The following is a 27,517-nucleotide window of genomic DNA, read 5'->3' as shown; positions in this document are numbered from 1 at the left end:
CCTAAAAGGGACGCAGGCGTCCGAGCACCCATGGGTGGGACCCAGGCACAGAGGAGAGAGACACAAACGACCCCCCCCGCCAAAAAAAAAACCCTCTATATATTAGCGTAAAAATCTCCGTTTCGGCCCCAAATATTTACAGCCCCCACCCCTCCCCCGCTGCCACCCTGGGTCATTAGCGCCCCTCCCCCCCTCCCCCCCCCAAAATGAGGGTGTGGAGTGGAGGTGGGTCCGGGGGGGTCCCAGGGGGTGGGGGTGGTCCCAGGGGTGAAGGCCGGGGGGGGGTGTCCCGTGTCAGTAGTGTTGGGTGCTTCCAGTGTCGGGCGAAGAGGAAGAGGGAGGAGGAGGAAGGAGAAGGAGGAGGAGGAAGAAGCAGGAGGAGGAGGAGGAAGGGAAGGAGGAGGGGGAAGATGAAGGAGGAGGATGATGAGGAAGATGAAGAAGGAGGAGGAGGAAGATGAAGGAGGAGGAAGATAAGGAAGATGAAGGAGAGGGAAGATGAGGAAGATGAAGGAGGAGCAGGAGAAGGAGGGGGAAGATGAAGGAGGAGGATGATGAGGAAGATGAAGAAGGAGGAGGAGGAAGATGAAGGAGGAGGATGATGAGGAAGATGAAGGAGGAGAAGGAGGGGGAAGATGAAGGAGGAGGATGATGAGGAAGATGAAGAAGGAGGAGGAGGAAGATGAAGGAGGAGGATGATGAGGAAGATGAAGGAGGAGGAGGAGAAGGAGGGGGAAGATGAAGGAGGAGGATGATGAGGAAGATGAAGAAGGAGGAGGAGGAAGATGAAGGAGGAGGATGATGAGGAAGTTGAAGAAGGAGAAGGAGGAGGATGAAGGAGGAGGAGGAGGAAGATGAATGAGGAGTATAACGAAGATGAAGGAGGAGGGGGATGAAGAACGAGGAGGAGGAGAAAGAGGAGGTGGAGGAAGGTGGAGGAGGAGGAGGAGGAGGAAGATGAAGGAGAAGGAGGAGGAGGATGAAGAACGAGGAGGAGGATGAAGAGGGAGGCTGCTGGTGAGGAGGAGGAGGAGGAGGAAGGCTGCCGCCCATGAGGCGCGAGGAGGACGAGGGATGCCGAGGGTGAGGAGGAGGATGGTGAGGAGGAGGATGGTGAGGAGGAGGACAGTAAGGGTGAGGGAGGAGGAAGAGGAGGAGGAAGAGGAAGGCTGCCGCCCATGAGGTGGAGGAGGATGAGGGACGCTGAGGGTGAGGATGGTGAGGAGGAGGACAGTAAGGGCGAGGGAGGAGGAGGAGGAGGAAGGCTGCTGCCCATGAGGCGGAGGAGGATGAGGGACGCTGAGGGTGAGGAGGAGGATGGTGAGGAGGAGGATGGTAAGGGTGAGGGAGGAGGAGGAGGAGGAAGGCTGCTGCCCATGAGGCGGAGGAGGATGAGGGACGCTGAGGGTGAGGATGGTGAGGAGGAGGATGGTAAGGGCGAGGGAGGAGGAGGAGGAGGAAGGCTCCTGCCCATGAGGCGGGAGGAGGATGAGGGATGCTGAGGATGAAGATGGTGAGGAGGAGGATGGTAAGGGTGAGGGAGGAGGAGGAGGAGGAAGGCTGCTGCCCATGAGGCGGAGGAGGAGGAGGGACGCTGAGGATGAAGATGGTGAGGAGGAGGATTGTAAGGGTGAGGGAGGAGGAGGAAGATGACGAGGGCGGCTGCTGGCGAGGAGGAAGGAGGAAGGCGAGGAGGAGGAAGGTGAGGAGGAGGAGGAGGAAGGCTGCCGCCCGTGAGGCGGGAGGAGGACGAGGGACGCTGAGGGTGAGGATGAGGATGGTGAGGAGGAGGACGGTAAGGGTGAGGGGAGAGGTGGAAGATGACGAGGGCGGCTGCTGGCGAGGAGGAAGGCGAGGAGGAGGAAGGCGAGGAGGAGGAAGGTGAGGAGGAGGAGGAGGAGGAGGAGGCGGCTCAGGCCAGGGCGGTGTGGTCGCGCAGCAGGCGGTGCAGGAGGCCGAAGGTCGGGCGGTCGGCGGCGTCGCGGGCCCAGCAGCGCAGCATCACCCCGTGCAGCGCCGCCGGGCAGCCGGGGGGGCAGGGCAGGTACTCCTGGGGGGAGGGCACGGCCGTCAGGGGACTGGGAGCACTGGGTGGAACTGGGAGGGACTGGGAGGGGCTGGGGGAGGGGGGAGTACGGGGGGAACTGGGAGCACTGGGGGGAACTGGGAGGAACTGGGGGGAACTGGGAGCACTGGGGGGAACTGGGAGGAACTGGGGGAAACTGGGAGTACTGGGGGGAACTGGGAGGAACTGAGGGGGGCTGGGGGAGGAGGGAGTATGGGGGGAACTGGGAGTACTGGGGGGAACTGGGAGGAACTAGGGGGAACTGGGGGGAACTGGGAGCACCGGGGGGAACTGGGAGGAACTGGGGGGAACTGGGAGTACTGGGAGGAACTGGGGGGAACTGGGGGGAACTGGGAGCACTGGGGGGAACTGGGAGGGACTGGGAGGGGCTGGGGGAGGGGGGAGTACGGGGGGAACTGGGAGCACTGGGGGGAACTGGGAGGAACTGGGGGGAACTGGGAGCACTGGGGGGAACTGGGAGGAACTGGGGGGAACTGGGAGTACTGGGGGGAACTGGGAGGGACTGGGAGGGGCTGGGGGAGGGGGGAGTACGGGGGGAACTGGGAGCACTGGGGGGAACTGGGAGGAACTGGGGGGAACTGGGGGGAACTGGGAGGGGCTGGGGGAGGGGGGAGTATGGGGTGAACTGGGAGTACTGGGGGGAACTGGGGGGAACTGGGAGCACTGGGGGGAACTGGGAGGAACTGGGGGGAACTGGGGGGAACTGGGAGCACTGGGGGGAACTGGGAGGAACTGGGGGGAACTGGGGGGAACTGGGAGTACTGGGGGGAACTGGGAGGCACTGGGAGGGGCTGGGGGAGGCGGGAGTACGGGGGGAGCTGGGAGTACTGGGGGGAACTGGGAGGAACTGAGGGGGGCTGGGGGAGGCGGGAGTACGGGGGGAACTGGGAGCACTGGGGGGAACTGGGAGGAACTGGGGGGAACTGGGAGCACTGGGGGGAACTGGGAGGGACTGGGAGAGGGGGGAGTGCGGGGGAAACTGGGGGAAATTGGGGGGAACTGGGAGCACTGGGGGAACTGGGAGGGAGTGGGAAGAACTGGGGGGAACTGGGTGTACTGGGGAAGTGAGAGTACTGGGAGGGACTGGGGTGGTGGGGAGTAAGGGGGGGGAACTGGGTGCAGACCCTTCTCAGTCCCCTCCCAGTCCCTCCCAGTGCCTCTCAATCCCCTCCCAGTCCCCTCCCAGTGCCTCCCAATCCCTTCCCAGTCCCTCTCAGTGCCTCCCAATCCCATCCCAGTGCCTCCCAGTCCCCTCCCAGTCCCTCCCAGTGCCTCCCAGTCCCTCCCAATCTCTCCCGGTGCCCTCCCAGTGCCTCCCAATCCTTCCCAGTGCCTCCCAGTGCCTCCCGATCCCTCCTAATCTTTCCCAATCCCCTCCCAGTGCCTCCCAGTCCCTTCCCAATCTCTCCCGGTCCCCCCTCCCAGTGCCTCCCAATCCCCTCCCAGTGCCTCCCAGTGCCTCCCGATCCCTCCCAATCTTTCCCAATCCCCTCCCAGTGCCTCCCAATCCCTTCCCAATCTCTCCCGGTCCCCTCCCAGTGCCTCCCAATCCCCTCCCAGTGCCTCTCAGTGCCTCCCGATCCCTCCTAATCTTTCCCAATCCCCTCCCAGTGCCTCCCAATCCCTTCCAATCTCTCCCGGTCCCCTCCCAGTGCCTCCCAATCCCCTCCCAGTGCCTCCCAGTGCCTCCCAGTGCCCACCTGGCGGCCCTGGGCGCGGAAGTGGTGCCCGGCGTTGGCGATGACCTGCTCGTCGCTGAGGCGGCCGTAGGGCTGCTCCGGCACCGCGTCAGCACCTCCCACAGCGTCACCCCCGAAAGCCCAGGCGTCGCTGGCCGGCGTGAAGGTCCCCTGCGACGGGGGCGGGGTCTCGTAGGGACACGCCCCTCCCAAAGGACATGCCTCCCCAAGGACACACCCATGCGGAGCCCCGCCCACCCGCAGGCGACCTGTCCCCGTGCTCCAGCCCCAAATCCCTTAACCCTGCCCAATTCTCCCCAAATTCCCTTTTCCCACCCCAAAATCCCTTAACCCCGCCCAATTCTGCCCCAATTCCCTTTTCCCACCCCAAAATCCCCTCAACCCTGCCCAGTTCCTCCCAAATTCCCTTTTCCCACCCCAAAATCCCCTTAACCCTGCCCAATTCTCCCCAAATTCCCTTCTCCCACACCAAAATCCCCTTAACCCTGCCCAGTTCCTCCCAAATCCCCCTCGAATGTCCCCCAAATCCCCTTAACCCTGCCCAATTCTGCCCCAATTCCCTTCTCCCACCCCAAAATCCCCTTAACCCTGCCCAATTCTGCCCCAATTCCCTTCTCCCACCCCAAAATCCCCTTAACCCCGCCCAATTCTGCCCCAATTCCCTTCTCCCACCCCAACATCCCCTTAACCCTGCCCAATTCCCCCCAAATTCCTTTTCCCACCCCAAAATCCCCTTAACCCTGCCCAGTTCTCCCCAAATTCCCTTTTCCCACCGCAAAATCCCCTGAACCCTGCCCAATTCTGCCCCGATTCCCTTTTCCCACCCCAAAAGCCCCTTAACCCTGCCCAGTTCCTCCCAAATCCCCCTCGAATGTCCCCAAAATCCTCTTAACCCTGCCCAATTCTCCCCAAATTCCCTTCTCCCGCCCCAAAATCCCCTTAACCCTGCCCAATTCCTCCCAAATTCCCCTTGAATGTCCCCAAAATCTCTTTACCCTGCCCAATTCTCCCCAAATTCCGTTCTCCCACCCCAAAATCCCCTTAACCCTGCCCAGTTCTGCCCGATTCCCTTTTCCCACCCAAAATCCCCTGAACCCTGCCCAATTCTGCCCCGATTCCCTTTTCCCACCCCAAAAGCCCCTTAACCCTGCCCAATTCCTCCCAAATCCCCCTCGAATGTCCCCCAAATCCCCTTAACCCTGCCCAATTCTCCCCAAATTCCCTTTTCCCACCCCAAAAGCCCCTTAACCCTGCCCAATTCCTCCCAAATCCCCCTCGAATGTCCCCCAAATCCCCTTAACCCTGCCCAATTCTGCCCCGATTCCCTTCTCCCACCCCAAAATCCCCTTAACCCTGCCCAATTCCTCCCAAATCCCCCTCGAATGTCCCCCAAATCCCCTTAACCCTGCCCAATTCTCCCCAAATTCCCTTTTCCCACCCCAAAATCCCCTTAGCCCTGCCCAATTCCCCCCAAATCTCCCTCGAATGTCCCCAAAATCCCTTAACCCTGCCCAGTTCTCCCCAAATTCCCTTCTCCCACCCCAAAATCCCCTTAACCCCGCCCAATTCTGCCCCGATTCCCTTTTCCCACCCCAAAATCCCCTTAACCCTGCCCCGACTCCCTTCCCCCCACCCCCCAGCCCCCACAGCCCCCCTTGCCGCCCCGCCCCCTCCACCCCCAACCCCTCACCCCCCCCCCCCAATCCCATCCCCCCCACCCCCCCCCCAACCCCCCCCTCCCCCGGCGCCCACCATGAGGATGCACTCCCAGGCCATCCAGCGGATGGGCAGCAGGGCCCGGCCCCGCACCCGGTAGTAGTCGGCGGCGTAGAGGTGGCGGCTCATGCCGAAGTCGGCCACCTTGACGGTGAAGCCCTCGCCCACCAGGCAGTTGCGGGTGGCCAGGTCCCGGTGCACGAAGTTCAAGGCCGCCAGGAAGCGCATGCCGGAGGCGATCTGAGCCCCCACGTGCAGCAGGGTGGGCAGGCTGGGGAAGGGGGCGGGGCTTAACGGGGCGTGGGGTGGGGCCGGGAGGGGGGGCGGGGCTTAAGGGGGGGAGGGGGGGCCTCGGTGGGGGCCGGGGGTGAAAGGGGTTGGGGTTGGGGAAGGGTTGGGGGGAGGAGGAGGAGGAGGAGGAGGAGGGGGGGAGCTCTGGGGGCCTGGGGAAAGGGAAAGGGAGAGGCTTCGGGGGGCGTGGCTTGAAGGGGTGGGGTCTCGAGGGGGCGGGGCTTTCCGGGGGGTGGGGTTGGGGAAGGGGAGGAGGGAGCTTGGGGTGGGGTTAAAAGGAAGGGGAGGGGCTTCGGGGGCGGGGCTTGAAGGTGTAGGGTGTGAATGGGCGGGGCTTAAAGGGGCGGGGCTTAAAGGGGTGGGGCCTAAAGGGGGCGGGGATTAAGGGAGTGGGGCTGGGGAGGTGTTGGGGGGAGGAGGAAGGCGCTCTGGGGGTCTGGAGCGGGGCTAAAGGGAAGGGGAGGGGCTTAAGGGGGGTGGGGCTTAAGGGGGTGGGGCCTAAGGGGGCGGGGCTGAATGGGGTGGGGCTGGGGAGGGGTTGGGAGGGGGAGGAGGGAGCTCTGGGGGGGAAAGGAAGGGGCTAAACAGGAAGGGGAGGGGATTCGGGGGGCGGGGCTTAAAGGGGTGAGGCCTAGAGGGGGCGTGGCTTAAAGTAGTGGGTTGTGAGGGGGCGGGGCTTAATGGGGTGGGGCCTAAAGGGGGCGGGGATTAAGGGGGTGGGGCATGGGAGAGGTTGGGAGGAGGGGAGCCTGGAGTGGGGCTGAAGGGAAGGGGAGGGGCTCGAGGGGGCGTGGCTTAAAGGGGTGGGGTGCGGAGGGGCGGGGATTAAAGGGGTGAGGCCTTCAGGGGGCGGGGCTTAAAGGGGAGGGGCTGGGGAGGGGGAGTGGGGAGCTCCGGGGGGGGGGGGGGCTGGGGAAGAGGAGAAAGGGGCGGGGCCAAAGGGGGGAAGGGGCGTGGCTTCCAGGCAAACGGGGCGTGGCTTATGGGGAAGGGGTGGAGCTACGTAAGAGGCGGGGCTAAACCCGAGGGGGCGGGGCTACATCAGAAGGGGCGGGGCTTATACAGGCAGGAGGGGCTATTAAGGGGAAGGGGCGTGGTTTGAGGGGGAGTGGCTTGCGGGGGAGTGGGCGTGGCCACGCGGAGTGGGCGGGCCCAAAAGGTGAGCAACGCTGGGGGGGGGGGGGGGCTGGATTTAAAGGGACAGGACGCCAAAAGGGGGGGTTAAAGGGGGGGGTGGGGGTGGCTCTAAGGGGCGTGGCTGCGGTGGGAGGGGGGCGTGGCCTGGAGGGGCGTGTCCTACCTGAGGGCGGGGCCGCGGGGCCCCCCCAGGAACTGGTGGAGGTCGCCGTGCTCCATGTACTCGGTGATGATGCAGAGGGGGCCGGCCCCCGCGCACACCCCCAGCAGCCGCACGATGTTGGGGTCCCGCAGGCGCCCCAGGGTGCGCGCCTCCTGCAGGAAATCCCGCCTTCCGACCCCACCCCCCCCCCGAAACCCCCCCCACAAGTCAGCCCCACATTCCCCCCCCACCCCCCACCCCGGAGGTGGGGGGGGGGGGCACCCCACAGCTCATCTCCTCCCGCCCCAGACCCCTCGTACACCCCCCCCCCGGGGCATTGCACACCCATTACACTCCCCCCCCCCAACCCTTGCATGCCCTGGGGGGGGCCCGCCCCCACATTCTGGAGCGAGGGAGGGGGTGTCACACCCCGTACACCCACATTCCCCCCCCGACCCCCATGGGGCATTGCACCCCCCCATCACACCCACCCACCCCCCACCCCCCATCGCACCCCACCTTGTGACCCCTTTGCACCCCTATCACACCCCCTTGCACGTCCCAGAGGGGCCCCCCCACATCCTGGGGGGGGTCACACGCTATATGGCCCCCCCTGACCCCCATGGGGCATTCTACCCCTCTTGCACCCCCCTTGCACACCCATCACCCCCCCCTTGCACGCCCCAGAGGGGCCCCCCCACGTCCTGGGGGGGGGGGGTGTCACACCCCATATGGCCCCCCCCGACCCCCATGGGGCATTGTACCCCCCTTGAACCCCCATCACCCCCCCCTTGCACCCCTATCATCCCCCCTTACACACCCCAGAGGGGCCCCCCCACATCCTGGGGGGGGGTCACACCCTATATGGCCCCCCCTGACCCCCATGGGGCATTCTACCCCTCTTGCACCCCCCTTGCACACCCATCACCCCCCCCTTGCACGCCCCAGAGGGGCCCCCCCACGTCCTGGGGGAGGGGGGTCACACCCCATATGGCCCCCCCCGACCCCCATGGGGCATTGTACCCCCCTTGAACCCCCATCACCCCCCCCTTGCACCCCTATCACGCCCCCTTGCACGCCCCAGAGGGGCCCCCCCACGTCCTGGGGGAGGGGGGTCACACCCCATATGGCCCCCCCCGACCCTCATGGGGCATTGTGCCCCCCCCCCCCCCCCCAATGCCCCCCCTCCCCGGCCCCACACCTGGCGTTCTTGGTGGCGTCGGGGCGCAGGACCTTGACGGCCACCAGCAGGGGGCGCCCTCGGGGCAGGTCGGGGGGGCGGGAGAGGGGGGGCAGGGCCTGGGGGTCCTCCACCTCGCACAGCAGCACCTGGGGGGGCGGGGCCTCACCAGGGGGCGGAGCCAAGCCCTCCCCGGGGGCGGGGTTAAACCCCTGAGGGTCGGGGCTAAGCCCTTGGGGGGGTGACTAGCCAATGGGGCGGGGCTAAACACGCCGGGGGGCGGGGGCTTATGGGGGCGTGGCTTCCCTGCATGGGGAGCACATGGGGGTGTGGCCTCCAGGGGGGTGTGGCCTCCAGGGGGGGTGTGGCTTCTGGGGGGGGCATGGCTTCCAAGGGGGCATGGCTTCCCTGCATGGGGAGCCTATGGGGGTGCAGCCTCCGGGGGGGGGGGGCGTGGCTTCTAGGGGGCGTGGCTTCTAGGGGGCGTGGCATGGGGGGCGTGGCTTCTGTAGGGATGTGATTTCTATGGGGCTGCGGCCTCTACAGGGGGTGTGGCCTCTATGGGGCTTGGCCACTATGGGGTGGGGCTTCTATAGGGGCGTGGCCTCTATAGGGGCGTGGCCTCTGTAGGGGTGTGGCCTCTTTTGGGGGGCATGGCTTCTATGGGGGTCTGGGCTCTACAGGGGGTGTGGCCTCTATGGGGCGTGGCCTCTATGGGGTGGGGCTTCTATAGGGGTGTGGTCTCTGTGGGGGTGTGGCCTATATGGGGTGGGGCTTCTATAGGAGTGTGGTCTCTATAGGGGAGGGGGTGTGGTCTCTATGGGGGTGTGGCCTCCATAGGGGTGGGGCTTCTGTGGAGGGTGTGGCCTCTATGGGGTGCAGCCTCTATAGGGGGCGTGGCCAGAGCAAAAGGGGCGGAGTTGGAAGCAGGGGGGCGGGGGCTTGTCATGAGAGGGCGGGACCGAGAGACAAAGGGGCAGGGCTTGCGGCTGGGGGGCGTGGCCAATCCATCCAGAGGGCGGGGCTAAGGGGGGGTGTGTCCTATCCCGCACCGAGGGTGGTGGGCGGGGCTTACCTCTCCGAACTGCCCCTCCCCCAGCTTCTCGCGGAAGCGCAGGCGGCGGCGGGGGAAGGCCGGGAGGGCGGGGCCGGGGGCGGGGCCGGGGGCGGGGCCAGCCACGGCGTAGGCGGAGCCTCCGGTGACGTCAGCCTCGGCGTAGGCTCCCACCCCCCCCTCGGGCTCTGCAATGGGGGGGGGGGGGGTGTGGTCACAGGGGGCGGGGCTAAAGTGGGAGGGGGGAGCAACCAGGGGGCAGGGCTTCAATGGAAGGGGCGGGGCTAGAGTAAAAGGGGGCGGGGCTATGAGGAGGGGTGGGGCTATGGGAAGGGGAGAGGCTATGAAAAGGGGAGGGGCTAAAACAAGGAGGGGGAGGGGTCAAGTCAGGAGGGGCGGGGCTATAGCGGGAGGCAGGGGTATGGCAAGGAGGGGCGGGGCTTCAGGAAAGGGGTGGGGCTTCCCCAAAGGGGGTGTGGCTTCAACAAAGGGGGTGGGGCTTCCCCTAAGGGGCGGGTTCTGGGTGTGGGTGGGGCCAAGGGGGGGGGCGGGGGGGTGGGCGATGGGGAATTCCCACCCTCCCCTTCACCCCACCCTTACCGTCTGTGTTGATTGGCTTAGCCCCATCGGGCGGGGCCCGGGCGAGCCCTCCCATTGGCTGGGCGTAGGTGGCCAGCAGGAGGCGATAGGCCGGGTTGGCCAGGGGTGCTGCTGCCCGGGGGGTGGGGTGGGGGGTCAGTTGAGGGGGCGGGGCCAGGAGGCTCCAACACCCCCCTCCCATCCTTCAGGTCCAGGGGGAGCTTCCGGATGCCGGAGGATGGGATTGGAGGGACCCTGGTGGCCTTGTGGTCTCCATCCATCCACGTGGTCGCCATCCATCTCCACGTGGTGTCCACCCACCCCTCCCTCCATCCCCATGATGGGCTCCATTCCCTCCCCCTCTTCCCCACGTCATCTCCATCCATCCAGGTCTCCAGCTGTCCATCCGTCCATCCATCCATCCATCCATCCATCCATCCATCCATCCATCCCCACGTGGTCTTCATCCAACCGTCTCTCCGTTCATCCGTCCATGCATATGTAGGTTCCATTCATCCCTCCATCCATCCATCGATCGATCCATCCATCCATCCATCCATTCATCACCCCCATATGGTGTCCCTCCATCCCTTCTTCTATCCATCTCTCCATCCTTCTACTCATCCAAGTTGTCTCCACCTATCTCCATGTGGTCTCCATCCATCCTCCCGTCCGTCCATCCCTCCATCCAGCCATCCCTCCATCCCCACGTAGTCTTCATCCATCCATCCATCCATCCATCCATCCATCCATCCATCCACCCACCCATCTCTTGACCCATCCATTTCTCCATCCATCCATCCATCCATCCATCCATCCATCCATCCATCCATCCATCCATCCCTTCCTTCCTCCATCCATCCATCCATCCATCCATCCATCCATCCATCCGTCCATCCCTCCATCCCCACGTGGTCTCCATCCATCCCTTCCTTCATCCATCCCTCTATCCCCACATGGTTTCCATCCATCCGTCCGTCCGTCCGTCTGTCCATCCGTCTGTCCGTCCATCCATCCATCCATCCCCACGTGGTCTCCATCCATCCATCCATCCATCCATCCATCCATCCATCCATCCATCCATCCCCACGTGGTCTCCATCCATCCAACCCTTCCTCCTCCACTCACCGGGCCCAGGGGGTGCCGGGGGCAGCGATGGCCGTGGCCGCGTTGGCTCCTGGTACTCGCCCTGGCCTGGGGGGATGCGCTCGTAGCGGGGGGGGCCCCGGCTGGCCCCCGTCGCGTTGTTGATGACGATGGTGTCACCTGGTACCGAGAGCTGCACCCGCAGCTCGTCCTCCGATGGCCGGCGCTGGGCCTGTGGATGGGACCCTCAGGTTGACCCAGGTGTCTGGGTGCCCAGTTCCTCCCAGTTGATCCCACCACCCTCCCAGAGCTTGGGCAGTGGACCTGAATGTCTGTGTGCCCAGTTCCTCCCAGTTGACCCCACCACCCTCCCAGAGCTTGGCCACTGGACCCAGGCATCCAGGTGCCCAGTTCCTCCCAGTTGACCCCACCACCCTCCCAGAGCTTGGCCACTGGACCCAGGCATCCAGGTGCCCAGTTCCTCCCACCTGACCCCACCACCCTCCCAGAGCTTGGCCACTGGACCCTGGCATCCAGGTGCCCAGTTCCTCCCAGTTGACCCCACTACCCCACTTACCTTCCCCAGTATCTTCTTCCAGTACTGCCGCCAGAGGATGAGGAAGATGACGCCCAAGAGGAGCAAGATGATGGCCACCAGGCAGCCAATCAGGATGGACGTGTGGCTGTGGTCAGCTTTGGCCACTGGCTGCCCTGGCTTGGGCTCCTCGGGGGCTGCTATGGTGGGGGGTGGGGGTGGGGGTGGGCAGGATGCCACCATGGCCCCGCCCCATTAAGCCCTGCCCCATTAAGCCCCCCCTTACCCAGGGTAGTGATGTTGGTAGCCATGTCCCCGCGCCAGGAGTCCTCGGGGACAGCCATGACCCCCACTGAAGGGTCAGGGGGGGCGGCTGGGGGCCACCCACTGGCACCCACCGCCTCCTCCACCGGGTCTGCAGGGAGAGAGCCCCACGGCGCCTTAACGAGGTTGTTAACGAGGGCGGGGGCAGCGGGCAACCCAATCAAAGAAATCGCCTTCCCGTTGGCCAACGGGGCAACCAACTGGTTGACCAGGCAACCACTCAACCAGCCTTGGCCTAATCCACCCAACTAGTCAAGCAACCAACCAGTTAACCAACTGGCCAACCAACCTGTCCTTCAACTCGCCAACCAATCGCATGACGACTCAAACACCTGACCAGTCAACCCAACGAACTGGGCAACCAGCTAACCAGCTGGTCACCCTTCAACTGGTCAACGGCCAACCAACTGATGAGCCAGTCCTGCACCCAACCAACCGTCCCGCCACCCAACCAGTTCAGTAGTCAACCAGTTAACCAACCAGTCTCACGGCCAGCCCTTAGACTGGGCAACCAGCATGCAACCAGTCAACCTCCCCGTTATCCAACCAACTTCTCCATCACCCACCCAACCACCTCATCACCCACCCAATGACCCCATCACCCACCCAACCTCCTCGTCACCCAACCAACCAACCACCCAACCACCCAACCCATCACCCACCCAACCTCCTCGTCACCCAACCAAGAACCCCATCACCCAACCAACCATCCCATCACCCAACCAACCACCTCATCACCCAACCAACCACCCCATCACCCACTCAACCACCTCATTGCCCAACCAACCACCCCATAATTCCACCAACCACCTCACCACCCAACCAACCACCCCATCACCCAACCAACCACCCCATAATTCAACCAACCACCTCATCACCCAACCAACCACCCCATCACCCAACCAACCACCCCATCACCCAACCAACCACCTCACCACCCAACTAACCACCCCATCACCCAACCAACCACCCCATAATTCAACCAACCACCTCATCACCCAACCAACCACCCCATCACCCAACCAACCACCTCACCACCCAACCAACCACCTCATCACCCAACCGACCACCCCACCACCCACCCAACCACCCCATCACCCACCCAACCAACCCACCATGCACTCAACCACCCCACCACCCACCCAACCACCTCTTCATCCACCCAACCACCCCATCACCCACCCAACGACCTCATCACCCAACCAAACACCCCATCACCCACCCAACCACCCCACCACCCACTCAACCAACCCATTATGCAACCAACCATGCCATCGCCCACCCAACCACCCCATCACCCAACCAACCACCCCACCAGCCAACCGCCCCATCAACCACCCAGCCACCCCACCACCCACTCAGCCACCCCAAGGCCCAGTCCATTGGGAGGAGGACGCCAAGGCCCAGATAGCTCTGGAGGTCACCTCCCATGGTAGGACTCACCTGAGAGGAAGGTGACCTCACTGAAGAGCATCCACTCCCCGCCGAAGAAGAAGTGACACTGGATGAAGCGGGCCTGACGCCCACCCAAGGGCACAGTGACCGAGCGGGCGCTGGGGTCCTTGATGGCCCCACCCAAGCTGTGGGTGGCCGGGGTGGGCTCCCAAGCCGTGGTCAGGCTCCTCTTGAAGCGACACTCCACCTCCCCGAAGATGCTCACCCCCCGCGTGTGCATGTTGTTGCAGTGAACCTGGGGGCGGGGGGGGGTGTGGGGGGGTGTGACAGGGCTCCGTCACCGTCCCATGATGCCCTGGGGCAGCTTGGGAGGCGGTGGGGTGGGGGGTGGGGGTGTTAAGCCAAAGGGTCCCCAATGGGAAGTTCTAGACTCTTGACGTGGTGGCCCTTCATGGGTCCATGCCATGGACGACCAATCCCACAATGCCCTGGGGCAACCCCCCCTTGCCCCAACCTCCATGATGCCCTAGGGCACCCCCTTTCCCACCATGCCCACCCCGCCTCCCCCTATCCCAGCATGCCGCGGGGCACCTGCATGGCGCGGAAGGCCCGGAGACCCTCGAACTCAAACTCCAGCTCCACGTGAGGCCGGGGGCTGGGGGGCCGGCGCCACCCCACGTAGTCGTAGCCCGGCCAAAGGCGTCGCTCGCGGCTCCTCATGAAGTCGTCCAGTCCCAGCACCCCGTCCGTCAGCTGGCCCAGCCCCCCAAACAGCAGCCTGGGGGGGGGGGGTGGCAGGGGACACACGGACACCTGGGTCCCTCCATCCCACCCTCATGAGAACCCACCATGGGCCAGACTGGGGGGTCAAGGGGCTCCAGGACACCCAGGTCCTCCCAGTCCCACCCGCCATGGGGCAGCTTGGGGGGTCAAGGGGTTCCCAGACACGGGGGTCCCTCCATCCCACCCCTATGGGGCAGCCTGGGGGGTCAAGGGGCTCCAGGACACCTGGGTCCCTCCATCCCACCCACCTGGGAACCCCCCATGGGGCAGCCTGGGGGACGAAGGGGCTCCAGGACACCCAGGTCCTCCCAGTCCCACCTGCCATGGGGCAGACTGGGGGGTCAAGGGGCTCCAGGACACCTGGGTCCCTCCATCCCACCCCTATGGGGCAGGCTGGGGGGTGAAGGGGCTCCAGGACACCTGGGTCCCTCCATCCCACCCACCTAGGAACCCCCCATGGGGCAGCCTGGGGGACGAAGGGGCTCCAGGACACCCAGGTCCTCCCAGTCCCACCCGCCATGGGGCAGCCTGGGGGGTCAAGGGGTCCCGGGACACCTGGGTTCCTTCATCCCCACCCCTCCATGGGATCCAGAGCACAATTTGGGGGGCAATCGGGGCTGTTCTGGGGACAGCTGGGAACGTTGGGGTCAACTGGGGCCAACCAGGGCCAGGTGGAGCAATATGGGGACAGTCTGAGGCTCCTTTGGGACAGCGGGTGACAGTTTGGGGCTGTTTGGGGCCAGCAGGTGACAACGTGGGGATATTGTGGGCTATTTGGGGACAGCTGGGGACAGCAGGGAACAATTTGGGGCTGCTTTGAGACAGCGGTTGACCATCTGGGGACACTTTGGGGTCATTTGGGGACAGTGGTGCGTGGTTGGGGTTGATTTGGGGACAGTTGGGGATGGTTTGGAGTCACCTGGAGATGGCCAAAGCTGGCTGGGGACACTTGGGGACAGTTTGGGGACCATTGAGGACATCTGGGGAGGTCCAGAGATAGTCTGGGGACAGTTTGGGGACACTTGGGGATGGTCTGGGGACACCTGGAGATGGCCAAGGCTGGTTGGGGACACTTGGGGACAGTTTGAGGACCACTGGGGACATCTAGGGAGGTCCAGGAGCAGTTGGACACAGTCTGGGGACATTTGGGGATGGTTTGGGGACACTTGAGGACAACGGGTGCAGCCCTCTCGGGGCTGGTTGCTGCAGGTGACCCTTGGGGACAGTTGGGGACATGCGGGTACTCACGGGCCAACGCTGTACCCGTCGTAGGTGGAGTCGTTGAGGACAACGGGCGTTGGGTCAAGGGCCATCACTTGTCCCCGCGGCGCCGTGTAGGACAGGAGCCCAGCTGGGGACAAGGGACATGTCACCATGGGGCCACCGTGGGGTTGGGGAGGGACATGGGGATGGGGGCCCACCACCCTGGGGACACCCTCACCATGGGGCCACCGTGGGGTTGGGTGCAGGACGTGGCAATGGGCACCCACCACCATGGGGACACCCTCACTGTGGGGCCACTGTGGGGTTGAGTGCAGGACGTGGCAATGGGGGCCCACCACCATGGGGACACCCTCACCGTGGGGTCACCGTGGGGTTGGGTGCAGGATGTGGCAATGGGCGCCCACCACCATGGGGACACCCTCACTGTGGGGTCACCGTGGGGTTGGGTAGGGACGTGGCAATGGGGGCCCACCACCACGGGGACACCCTCACCGTGGGGTCACCATGGGGTTGGGTGAAGGACATGGCAATGGGGGCCCACCACCACGGGGACACCCTCACCACGGGGCCACCATGGGGTTGGGGAGAGACATGGGGATGTTCCCACCACCCCGGGGACACCCTCACCAGGGGGCCACCGTGGGGTTGGGTAGGGACGTGGGGATGGGGGCCCACCACCCTGGGGACACCCTCACCATGGGGCCACCATGGGGCTGGGGACAGAGGTGGGGATGGGGTCCCACCACCCCGGTGGGAGTTGACGACGGGGTGGCCCTGGCAGCTGCTGAGGGGGTGATGGGGTGGGCTGAAGGTGACGGGGGGGTGGTGGGGGGGATGGTGGGGGAGGTGACAGTGGGGAGGGGACAAGGCGCCACCCACCGTCCCAGGGGCAGCCGTAGAGCTCCAGGCGCAGGCAGACGCTCATGGCGCGGGGGGCCCGGGGGTAGACGCGCAGCGCCCGCGCCACGGGGGGGGGCGCCAGGTCCTTCAGCACCACCCCCTCGGGGTCCTCGTTGCCCCCGATCACCTGCAGCACCGCAGATCCGTTGGGATCCACTCGCTGGGATGAAGGTGGCACCGCCGGGGACCTCCCCCGTGGCCCCGTGGGATCCTCGGCCCCCCACAAGCCCAGGGATCCCTGGGGATCCCAGTGCACACCCCCCTCCGCCCCCCAGGATCTCCCAAGGGTCCCATTGTCACCCAAGATGCCGTTGACCTCCCAGGGATCCCCACGGATCCCACCACCACCCCAAGATCCCAGTGTCCCCAGGGATCCCATTGTCCCCCTGGCATCTCCCAAGGTCCCCATTGTCACCCAAGATCCCACTGACCTCCCAGGGATCCCCACGGATCTCACCACCATCCCAGGATCCCAGTGTCCCCACAGATCCCACCACCACCCTCTCAGGGATCCCAGTATCCCCAGGGATCCCACTGCCCCCCCGGCATCTCCCAAGGTCCCCATTGTCACCCAAGATCCCGCTGACTTCCCAGGGATCCTACCACCATCCCAGGATCCCAGTGTCCCCAGGGATCTCATTGTCCTCCTGGGATCTCCCAAGGGTCCCATTGTTACCCAAGATCCCGCTGACCTCCCAGGGATCCCCAGGGATCTCCCAGGGATCCCACCACCCCCCCGGGATCCCAGTGTCCCCAGGGATCCCATTGTCCTCCTGGGATCTCCCAAGGATCCCAATATCACCCAAGGTCCCATTGCCCTCCCAGGGATCCCAGTATCCCCAGTCATCCCATTGTCCCCCTGGGATCTCCCAGGGATGACATTGTCACCCGAGATCCCACTGCCCTCCCAGTGTCCCCAGGGATCCCCCTACTGTCCCCTCCCGCATCCCAGTGCCCTCCCGGAGATCCCAGGGATCAACACCCCAAGGTTCCCAAGATGTCCCCAAGGTCCCCCGATGTCCCCAAGGTCCCTGGTCACCTCAGCACCCCAACTTCCCCAAGGTCCCCAAGATGTCCCCAAGGTCCCTGGTCACCTCAGCACGCCAACTTCCCCAAGGTCCCCAAGATGTCCCCAAGATGTCCCCAAGGTCCCTGGTCACTTCAGCACCCCACCATCCCCAAGGTCCCCAAGGTGCCTCGAAGGTCCCTGGTCACCTCAACACCCCAGTGTCACCAAGGTCCCCTGATGTCCCCAAGGTCCCCAGTCAACTCAATGCTGCAACATCCCCAAGGTCCCCTGATGTCCCCAAGGTCCCTGGTCACCTCAGCACCCCAACATCCCCGAGGTCCCCAAGATGTCCCCAAGATCCCCAGTCACTTCAGCACCCCAACATCCCCGAGGTCCCCAAGATGCCTCCAAGGTCTCCGGTCACCTCAACACCCCAATGTCCCCAAGGTCCCTGGTCACTTCAGCACTTCGCCATCCCCAAGGTCCCCGAGATGTCCCCAAGGTCCCCGGTCACCTCGGTGCCCCATCGGTCCCGCCAGCGCAGCCAGCGGTGCCGGTCCCGGCTGTAGCGCAGCCTGTAGGCGTGGGCAAACTCCCTGCCATGGCCACCGGCGTGACGTCCCTGTGTCCCCACCAGTGTCACCACATGCAGCCGACCCAGGTCCACCTCCAGGAACTCCTCCTCCTCCGGGAAGACGGGACCCGCAGGACACCAGGCGCCGTCCCCATCACTGCGACCCAGCCTGGGGACACGGGGATGTCCTGGGGACACCGGGGACGTGGGGACACTTGGGGGCACCAGGTGCTGTCCCCATCGCTGTGGCCCAGGCTGGGGACATGGGGATGTCCTGGGGATGTGGGGGTACTTGGGGACATCCAGGGGACATGGGGACGTCCTAGGAACGCCTAAGGGACACGGGAACCCCCAAGGTACCTGGGGACACTCAGAGGACATGGGGACACTTGAAGGGCATGGGAACATCATGGGCACACCCACGGGACATGGGGACACCTGGGGAACATGGGGACACTTGGCAAATGGGGACATCCTGGGGACGCCTGGAGGAACGCAAGGACATTGTGGGGACACCTTAGGGACATGGGGACACCTGGGGACATGGGGACACCTGAGGATACAGGGACACCCAGGGGACATGGGGACACCTGGGGACATGGGGACAGCCGGGAGGACAGAGAGACCTGGGGACACCCGGGGATGTGGGGACACCTGAAGATACAGGGACACTCAGGGGACACAGGGACATGCAGGAGGACAGAGGGACCTGGGGACACCCGGGGGACCCTGGGTGACACAGGACAGTACTGGGAGGGGACACTGGGCCACACTGGGCCATACTGGGCCATACTGGGCCGTACTGGGCCGTACTGGGACTCCTTGTTCACAGTGGGCAGTGGTGGCTCTGGGGTGGGGACACCGTGGGGACGCTGTGGGGCCCTGGGAGGGGACGCCGGGCAGGGGTGGAGGCGGGTACTGGGCCATGCGGGTGTGTACTGGTGTATACTGGTGCGTACTGGGCTCACCGGCCGTGGCGGGCGGCGGTGGAGTCGGACCAGGCGCTGGAGGCCGAGAGGCGGCTGTCGGGGATGGAGCCGTCCTCCATGCCCAGGGCGAAGCGGCACCTGCCTGGGGGACACGGGGGACAGTGGGGACACAGGGGGGACGGGACATGGGGGACAGAGGGGGAGACGTTGGGGACATTGGGAACATGGGGGACAACGGGACGTGGGGAACGCGGGGACGTTGGGGACGGGAGGGACAAGAGGGACATGGGGTGATGTGGGGGACGTTGGGGACACGGGGCACGTAGGGGACACAGGGAACACGAGGGAGACATTGGGGACAGGGGGACACAGGGGGACATGGTGGACATTGGGGACACAGGGGGATGTGGGGGACATTGGGGACGTGGGGACACAGGGGGACGTGGGGGACATTGGGGACAGAGGAGGACGTGGTGGACATGGGGGACATGGGGACACAGGGGGACATTGGGGACAGAGGGGGACGTGGGGGACATTGGGGACAGAGGGGGATGTGGGGGACACGGGGGACATGGGGACACAGGGGGACGTGGGGGACATTGGGGACAGAGGGGGATGTGGGGGACATTGGGGGGACACAGGGGATGTAGGGGACACAGGGAGACATGGTGACAAGGGGGACGTTTGGGACACAGGGGACATTGGGGACATGAGGGAGACATTGAGGCCATGGGGACACAGGGGGACGTGGGGGACATTGGGGACAGAGGAGGACGTGGGAGACATGGGGGACACAGGGGGATGCAGGGGACACAGGGAGACGTGGGGCCACGGGGGACACAGGGGACATTGGGGACATGGGGGACACAGGGACACGGGGTAACGTGGGGGACATGGGGGACACAGGGGACGTAGGGGACATGGGGGACACGAGGAAGACATTGGGGACAGGGGGACATTGGGGACACGGGGGGCACAGGGAGATGTGGGGGACGTTGGGGACACAGAGGGACATGACGGGGGGGGGACACATTGGGAACACGGTGGGGGGACACACAGGGGGCACAGGGGACACGCCAGCTTCATCCCCTGCAGACCCCCTATAGAGCCCCGAGAGCCCTCCTGCCCCATAGGGACCCTGTACACCCCATAGGGGACCCACAGCCTCCCATGGCCCCTATAGACCCCATAGGGCACCCACAGCCTCCCGTGGCCCCGTGGAAGACCCAGACCCTCCCATGGCACCTATGGACCCCATAGGGGACCCAGAGCCTCCCGTGGCCCCATGGAAAACCCGGGCCCTCCCATGGCCCCTATAGACCCCATAGGGGACCCACAGCCTCCCGTGGCCCCTATGGACCCCATAGGGCAACCACAGCCTCCCATGGCACCTATGGACCCCATAGGGGACCCAGAGCCTCCCGTGGCCCCATGGAAAACCCAGGCCCTCCCATGGCCCCTATAGACCCCATAGGGGACCCACAGCCTCCCGTGGCCCCTATGGACCCCATAGGGCAACCACAGCCTCCCGTGGCCCCATGGAAGACCCAGACCCTCCCATGGCACCTATGGACCCCATAGGGGACCCAGAGCCTCCCGTGGCCCCATGGAAGACCCAGACCCTCCCACGGCCCCTATAGACCCCATAGGGGACCCACAGCCTCCCTTGGCCCCATGGAAGACCCAGGCCCTCCCACGGCCCCTGTGGACCCCATAGGGCACCCACAGCCTCCCGTGGCCCCATGGAAGACCCAGACCCTCCCATGGCACCTATGGACCCCATAGGGTCCCCAGAGCCCTACATGTCCCCTGTAGACCCCATAGGGGACCCAGAGCCTCCTGTGGCCTCTATAGACCCCATAGAAGACCCAGACCCTCCCATGACCCTATAGACCCCATAGGGCACCCACAGCCTCCTGTGGCCCCATGGAAGACCCAGACCCTCCCATGACACCTATGGACCCCATAGGGCACCCACAGCCCCATAGAAGACCCAGGCCCTTCCATGGCCCCTATAGACCCCATAGGGGACCCACAGCCTCCCGTAGCCCCATGGAAGACCCAGACCTTCCCATGGCACCTATGGACCCCATAGGGGACCCAGAGCCCTACATGTCCCCTGTAGACCCCATAGGGGACCCAGAGCCTCCCGTGGCCCCATGGAAGACCCAGACCCTCCCACGGCCCCTATGGACCCCATAGGGGACCCACAGCCTCCCATGGCCCCATAGAAAACCCAGGCCCTCCCTTGGCCCCTATAGACCCCATCGGTGACCCACAGCCTCCGGTGGCCCCTATGGATCCCATAGGGCACCCACAGCCTCCCGTGGCCCCATGGAAGACCCAGACCCTCCCATGGCACCTATGGACCCCATAGGGGACCCAGAGCCTCCCGTGGCCCCATGGAAGACCCAGACCTTCCCACGGCCCCTATAGACCCCATAGGGGACCCACAGCCTCCCTTGGCCCCATGGAAGACCCAGGCCCTCCCACGGCCCCTGTGGACCCCATAGGGCACCCACAGCCTCCGGTGGCCCCTATGGACCCCATAGGGGACCCACAGCCTCATATGACCCACAGGGGACCCACAGCCTCCCGTGACCCCTATGGGCCCCATAGGGCCCCCCGCCGCCCCATAGGGTCTCACCCAGGTCGAGGTGCCCCTGGGGCCGCAGCCCGGACGCCTGGGTCCCCGCGGCCAGCAGCAGGAGGGGGAGGGGCAGGGGGAGGACCCCCATGGTGGCCCCAGCCCCGCCTCGGTCACCGCACCTGGGGACGGCGAAGGGACACTGGGACTCACTGGGAGGCACTGGGAGGGGAACTGGGAGGACTGGGATGGGGACTGGGGGCACTGGCATGGGGACTGGGGGCACTGGGAGGAGTTGGATGGGAACGGGGAGGGAACTGGGGGCACTGGGAGGGAACTGGGGGCACTGGGAGGGGGACTGGCATCACTGGGAGGAGTGGGATGGGGACTGGGAGGGAACTGGGAAGGAACTGGATGCACTGGGAGGGAACTGGGGGCACTGGGATGGGGACTGGGGGCACTGGGAGGAGTTGTATGGGAACTGGGGGCACTGGGAGGGGGACTGGGATCACTGGGAGGAGTGGGATGGGGACTGGGAGGGGACTGGGAGGGAACTGGGAGGGAACTGGGGGCACTGGGAGGGAAGTGGGGGCACTGGGAGGGGGACTGGCATCACTGGGAGGAGTGGGATGCGGACTGGGAGGGAACTGGGAAGGAACTGGATGCACTGGGAGGGAACTGGGGGCACTGGGATGGGGACTGGGGGCACTGGGAGGAGTTGTATGGGAACTGGGGGCACTGGGAGGGGGACTGGGATCACTGGGAGGAGTGGGATGGGGACTGGGAGGGAACTGGGAGGGCACTGGGGGCACTGGGAGGGAACTGGGGGCACTGGGAGGGGGACTGGCATCACTGGGAGGAGTGGGATGCGGACTGGGAGGGAACTGGGAAGGAACTGGATGCACTGGGAGGGAACTGGGGGCACTGGGATGGGGACTGGGGGCACTGGGAGCACTGGGAGGGGGGACTGGGAGCACTGGGAAGACTGGGAGGGGGACTGGGGGGGGACTGGCAGCACTGGGAGCACTGGGAGGGGGACTGGGAGGGGGACTGGCAGCACTGGGAGCACTGGGAGGGGGACTGGGGGCACTGGGAGCACTGGGAGGGGGACTGGGCACAGCTGCTCCCACAATGCATTGCTGGAATGTGCCCCCCCCACCGCCCCCCCAGCAGCTGCAGCCTGATGGGAACCAGCAGCTGGGGGGGGGCGGGGGGGGCGGGGACCCAGAGGGGACCCCAGTGCCTGGGGTGGGGGGTGGGGACACACCCAGGGGTCCGGGGACCGTCCCGGTGTCACCCGAGTGGGGGACGCGCCGGGACACGTTAACACGCAAGAACACGCCTAAACCATGGGATAACACTGGGAGGAGTGGGATGGGGACTGGGAGGGAACTGGGGGCACTGGGATGGGGACTGGGGGCACTGGGAGGAGTGGGATGGGGACTGGGAGGAAACTGGGAGGGAACTGGGGGCACTGGGATGGGGACTGGGGGCACTGGGAGGAGTGGGATGGGGACTGGGAGGAAACTGGAAGAGAACTGGGGGCACTGGGATGGGGACTGGGGGCACAGGGAAGGAATCAGGGGCACTGGGATGGGGACTGGGGGCACTGGGAGGAGTTGTATGGGGACTGGGAGGGAACTGGGAGGGAATTGGGGGCACTGGGATGGGGACTGGGAGGGAACTGGGAGGGAACTGGGGGCACTGGGATGGGGACTGGGAGGGAACTGGGAGGGAACTGGGGGCACTGGGATGGGGACTGGGAGGGAACTGGGAGGGAACTGGGGGCACTGGGATGGGGACTGGGAGGGAACTGGGAGGGAACTGGGGGCACTGGGAGGAGTGGGTTGGGGACTGGGAGGGAACTGGGAGCACTGGGAAGACTGGGAGAGGGACAAGGGGTACTGGAAGGGGGACTGGGAGGAGTGGGAGAGGGACTGGGGGCACAGGGAAGACTGGGAAGGGGACTGGGGGCACTGGGAGTGGAACTGGGAGCACTGGGAGGACCAGGATGGGGACTGGGAGGCAATTGGGAAGGGGACTGGGAGCACTGGGAAGACCGGGAGGGGGACTGGGGGCGCTGGGAGCGGAACTGGGAGCAATAACACGCATAAAACACGCAATAACATGCATAAAACACGCAATAACATGCATAAAACACGCAATAAAGTACAAAACCACACAATAACACGCATAAAACACGCAATAACGTACGTAATCACGCAGTAACACGCATAAAACACGCAATAACACACATAAAACATGCACTAACATGCCACAACGTGTGATAACACGCAATAACACGCAATAAGACACCACAACAGGCGGTAACACAGCGCACCACGTGACAACACGCAACGACACACAGCAACACGCGATAAGAGACGCCGTGACCCACCGTAACACACAAACACGTGCCGTGACACGCCGCGACACGCCACGACACGCCACGACATGCTCCAACAGGCCATGACACGCCATGACACGCCGTGACACACCATGCCATGCAATAAGATGCCGTGACACACCGTGACACACAATGACACGCCACGCCACGCCATGACACACCACGACACGCCATGACACGCCATGATGAGACGCTATGACACACCATGACACGCAATGAGATGCTGTGACATGCCATGACACGCCATGACACGCCATGGCACGCTATGGCACACCATGATGCACCGTGACACGCCATGCCACGCCCCAACATGCCATGACACACCATGCCATGCAATGCCACGCCACGCCACGCCATGACACACCACGACATGCCCCAACAGGCCATGACATGTCATGACATGCATGACACGCCATGACACGCCATGACATGGCACACCCATGACAGGCCATGACGCACCATGACATGCCCCAACAGGCCATGACACGCCATGACACACCGTGACATGACACCCCATGACACACCATGACATGACACACCATGACAGGCCATGACAGGCCATGACACGACACGCCATGACATGACACGCCATGACACGCCATGAAATGCCCCAACGGGCCATGCCACACCACGACAGGCCATGACACGCCATGACACGCCATGTCGCGCCGTGACATGCCACAACAGGCCATGACATGCTATGACACGCCATGACACGCTCCGACAAGCCATGACGCGCCATGACATGCCGTGACAGACCATGACACGCCACGACACGCCATGACACGCTCCGACAAGCCATGACAGGCCATGACACGCCATGACACGCCATGACATGACACGCCATGACACACATGACATGACACGCCCCGACACGCCCCGACACGCCATGCACACGCACCTGTGCGCCGCTGGGCTCCTCGCCGGGGTCCCTCCGGTGGCACCTATGGGGCCACCTATAGAGCTCAGCCCTATAGACACCCCCACACACCCCCCCCCCCCCGGCCCTATAGATTCCCCCTACACGCATGTGCCACGCACACGTGTGCACAGGACACGCGTGTGCCCCCCCCCCCGAACACACGTGTACATCTAGAAAACATCTATGGGGCCCACATACAAGCCCCCCCCCCCCAAGTGCTCCCCAAGCCCCCCAAGTAGCCCCCGAGCCCCCCCAGCTGCCCCCCAAGTACCCCCCCCCCCCAAGGTGCTCCCCAAGTGCCCCCCCAAACCCCCCACTGCCCCCCCAAGTCCCCCAACACCCCACAAGTCCCCCCCCCCAGTGCCCCCCAAGTACCCCTCAGGTGCCCCCCAAGTGCCCCCCAAGCCCCCCAAGTAGCCCCCGAGCCCCCCCAGCTGCCCCCCAAGTACCTCCCCCCAAGGTGCTCCCCAAATCCCCCCCGAGTGGCCCCCCCCAAACCCCCCACTGCCCCCCCCAAGTCCCCCAACACCCCACAAGTCCACCCCCCAGTGCCCCCCAAGTGCCCCCCAAGCAGCCCCCAAGCCCCCCCCAGCTGCCCCCCAAGTACCTCCCCCCCAAGGTGCTCCCCAAATCCCCCCCGAGTGGCCCCCCCAAACCCCCCCACTGCCCCCCCCAAGTCCCCCAACACCCCACAAGTGTCCCCCCTCAGTGCCCCCCAAGTGCCCCCCAAGCCCCCCTGTGCCCCCAAAGTGCCCTCAGATCCCCCCCAGTGCCCCCAAGCCCCCCCAAGTCACCCCTCAAATGCCCCCCAAGTACCCCCAACACCCCCCCCGAGTGCCCCCCCAAGTGCCCCCCAATCCCCCTGTGCCCCCAAAAGTGCCCTCAGATCCCCCCCCCAGGGCCCCCAAGCCCCCCCAAGTCACCTCTCAAATGGCCCCCAAGTACCCCAAACACCCCCCAAGTGCCCCCCAATCCTCCCGTGCCCCCAAAGTGCCCCTCAGATCCCCCCCCAGGGCCCCCAAGCCCCCCCAAGTCACCCCTCAAATGCCCCCCAAGTACCCCCAACACCCCCCCCAACACCCCCCCAAGTGCCCCCCCAAGTGCCCCCAACACCCCCCCCAAGTGCCCCCCAATCCCCCTGTGCCCCCAAAGTGCCCTCAGACCCCCCCCAGTGCCCCCAAGCCCCCCCCCAAGTCACCCCACACCCCGCCTCGAGAGTCCCCCAACCCCCTCTATTCCCTCCCCAATACCCCCCCCAGCTGCCCCCCCAACGCCCCCCCGCCCCCCCCCCCCCCCATATTTCTGCCCCCCAACCCGGTGCCCACCGAGCTCCTTGTCGCTTCCTCCTCGCTGCGGCCCCCCCACCCCCCCCCAGCACCCCCGACGCCTGGGTCCTCCCGGACGCCTGGGTCCCCTCCCCCTCCCCCCCCTTCGGGGAGGGGGGGAGGGGGGGGGAAGGGCTGCCCTGGGTCCCCCCTTCACCCGGCGTGGGGGGGGGGGGGGGGGCACTAAGGGGGCTCGGGAGCCCCGGACGCCTGGGTCCCTTTGTTACCTGGGAGGGGGGGGGGTGTGGGGGGGGAGGGTGCTAAATGCCCCCCCCCCCCCCCCAAAATAACAAGGGGGGGGCCTGGAAACCCCCAAAAGGACACCCCCACCCCCCCCCCCCCCCCCCGGAACGACACATCGGGGTTTGGTTTTTTTTCGGGGGGGGGGGGGGAAGCCTCGAAACTGCTTTTTTGTGGGGATCCCCCCAATGGCTTTTTTGGGGACTCCTTGAAACCCCTTTTCTGACACCCCCCCCCCCCCCCCGGAACCCGACTTTTGGGGGACCCCTTGAAACCCCTTTTTTCTGGAGCCCGCAAACCCCCCTTTTCGGGGAGACACCCCCCCTCCCCCCCCCCTTGGAACCCCCTTTTGGGGCCCCTCGAAACCACCTTTTTCAGGGGGGACCCCCCCAGAACCTCCTTTTGGGACCCCTCGAAACCCCCTTTCTACCCCCCCCCCCCCCCCGCCCAAACACGACTTTTGGGGGACCCTCAAAACCCCCTTTTTCTGGAGCCCTCTTGGAGGGACCCCCCGGAACCCCCTTTTGGGGCCCCTCGAAACCATCTTTTTCGGGGGGGGGGACACCCCTCGAAACTCCCCTCTCGGGGCCACTCGAAGCTGCTTTTCTGCGGGGGGTTGAAACCACTTTTTGGGGGGGACCCTCGCAAGCCCCTTTTGGGGGCCCCCTCGAAACCACTTTTTTCAGGGGGGACCCCCCCAGAACCTCCTTTTGGGGACCCCTCGAAACCCCCCTTTTTACCCCACCTCGAACCCGAGTTTTGGGGAATCCTTGAAACCCCCTTTTTCCGGAGCCCGCAAACCTCCTTCTTGGGGGGGGGGGACACCCCTCAGAATCCCCTTTTGGGACCCCTCGAAACCCCCCCTTTTTACCCTGCCTCCCGAACACGACTTTTGGGGCACCCTCGAAACCTCCTTTTTTGGGGGGGGGGACCCCTCGAAACTCCCCTCTCGGGGCCACTCCAAGCTGCTTTTCTGCGGGGGGGTTGAAAGCACTTTTGGGGGGGGGACCCTCAAAACCCCACTTTTTGAGGACCCCTCGGAGCCCCTTCTCGGGGCGGGGGGGGGGGGGTCCTTGAAATTCCCTTTTGGGAAGCCCTTAAAACTGCTTTTTAGGGACGCTGAAAATTGCCCTTTTTGAGGCTCCTTGAAACCACCTTTTGGGGGAAGGGGGGCTCAAAACCCCCTTTTCGGGGTCCCCAGAAACACCCCTTTTTGGGGCCCCCTCAAAGCCACTTTCAGGGATCCTGAAAATCGCCCTTTTTGGGCCCCCCTTCAAACCACCTTTTTTGGGGGGGGGAGCCTCAAAACCCCCTTTTTGGGGTCCCTGGAAAGTCCCTTTTTGGGGCCCCTTCGAAACAGCATTTTCGGGATGCTGAAGTTGGTCTTTATGG

The 27,517-nt window shown here is 65.1% G+C and overlaps 1 protein-coding gene across 1 annotated transcript; it reads right to left on the bottom strand.

Annotated features, from left to right (window-relative positions):
- Window positions 1-1,897: 1,897 nt before the first annotated feature.
- LOC134507795 (epithelial discoidin domain-containing receptor 1-like) lies at window positions 1,898-24,588 on the bottom strand. The gene is given in 20 exon segments (XM_063318662.1): window positions 1,898-2,050; window positions 3,787-3,863; window positions 3,866-3,899; window positions 3,901-3,936; window positions 5,539-5,773; window positions 7,094-7,261; window positions 8,274-8,401; window positions 9,328-9,494; window positions 9,907-10,017; window positions 11,014-11,203; window positions 11,549-11,706; window positions 11,793-11,921; window positions 13,274-13,520; window positions 13,817-14,003; window positions 15,257-15,359; window positions 16,112-16,259; window positions 17,656-17,884; window positions 18,684-18,786; window positions 21,292-21,413; window positions 24,540-24,588. Coding segments are annotated over 19 exon segments (2,679 nt in total). The 5' UTR covers window positions 21,383-21,413; window positions 24,540-24,588; the 3' UTR covers window positions 1,898-1,912.
- Window positions 24,589-27,517: the final 2,929 nt, after the last annotated feature.

The sequence above is a fragment of the Chroicocephalus ridibundus genome, chromosome 28, assembly GCF_963924245.1.
Source record: "Chroicocephalus ridibundus chromosome 28, bChrRid1.1, whole genome shotgun sequence".
NCBI lineage: Eukaryota > Metazoa > Chordata > Aves > Charadriiformes > Laridae > Chroicocephalus > Chroicocephalus ridibundus.
The sequence above is the reverse complement of the archived record's forward strand: the minus strand, read 5'-3'. Positions and strand labels throughout refer to the sequence as shown.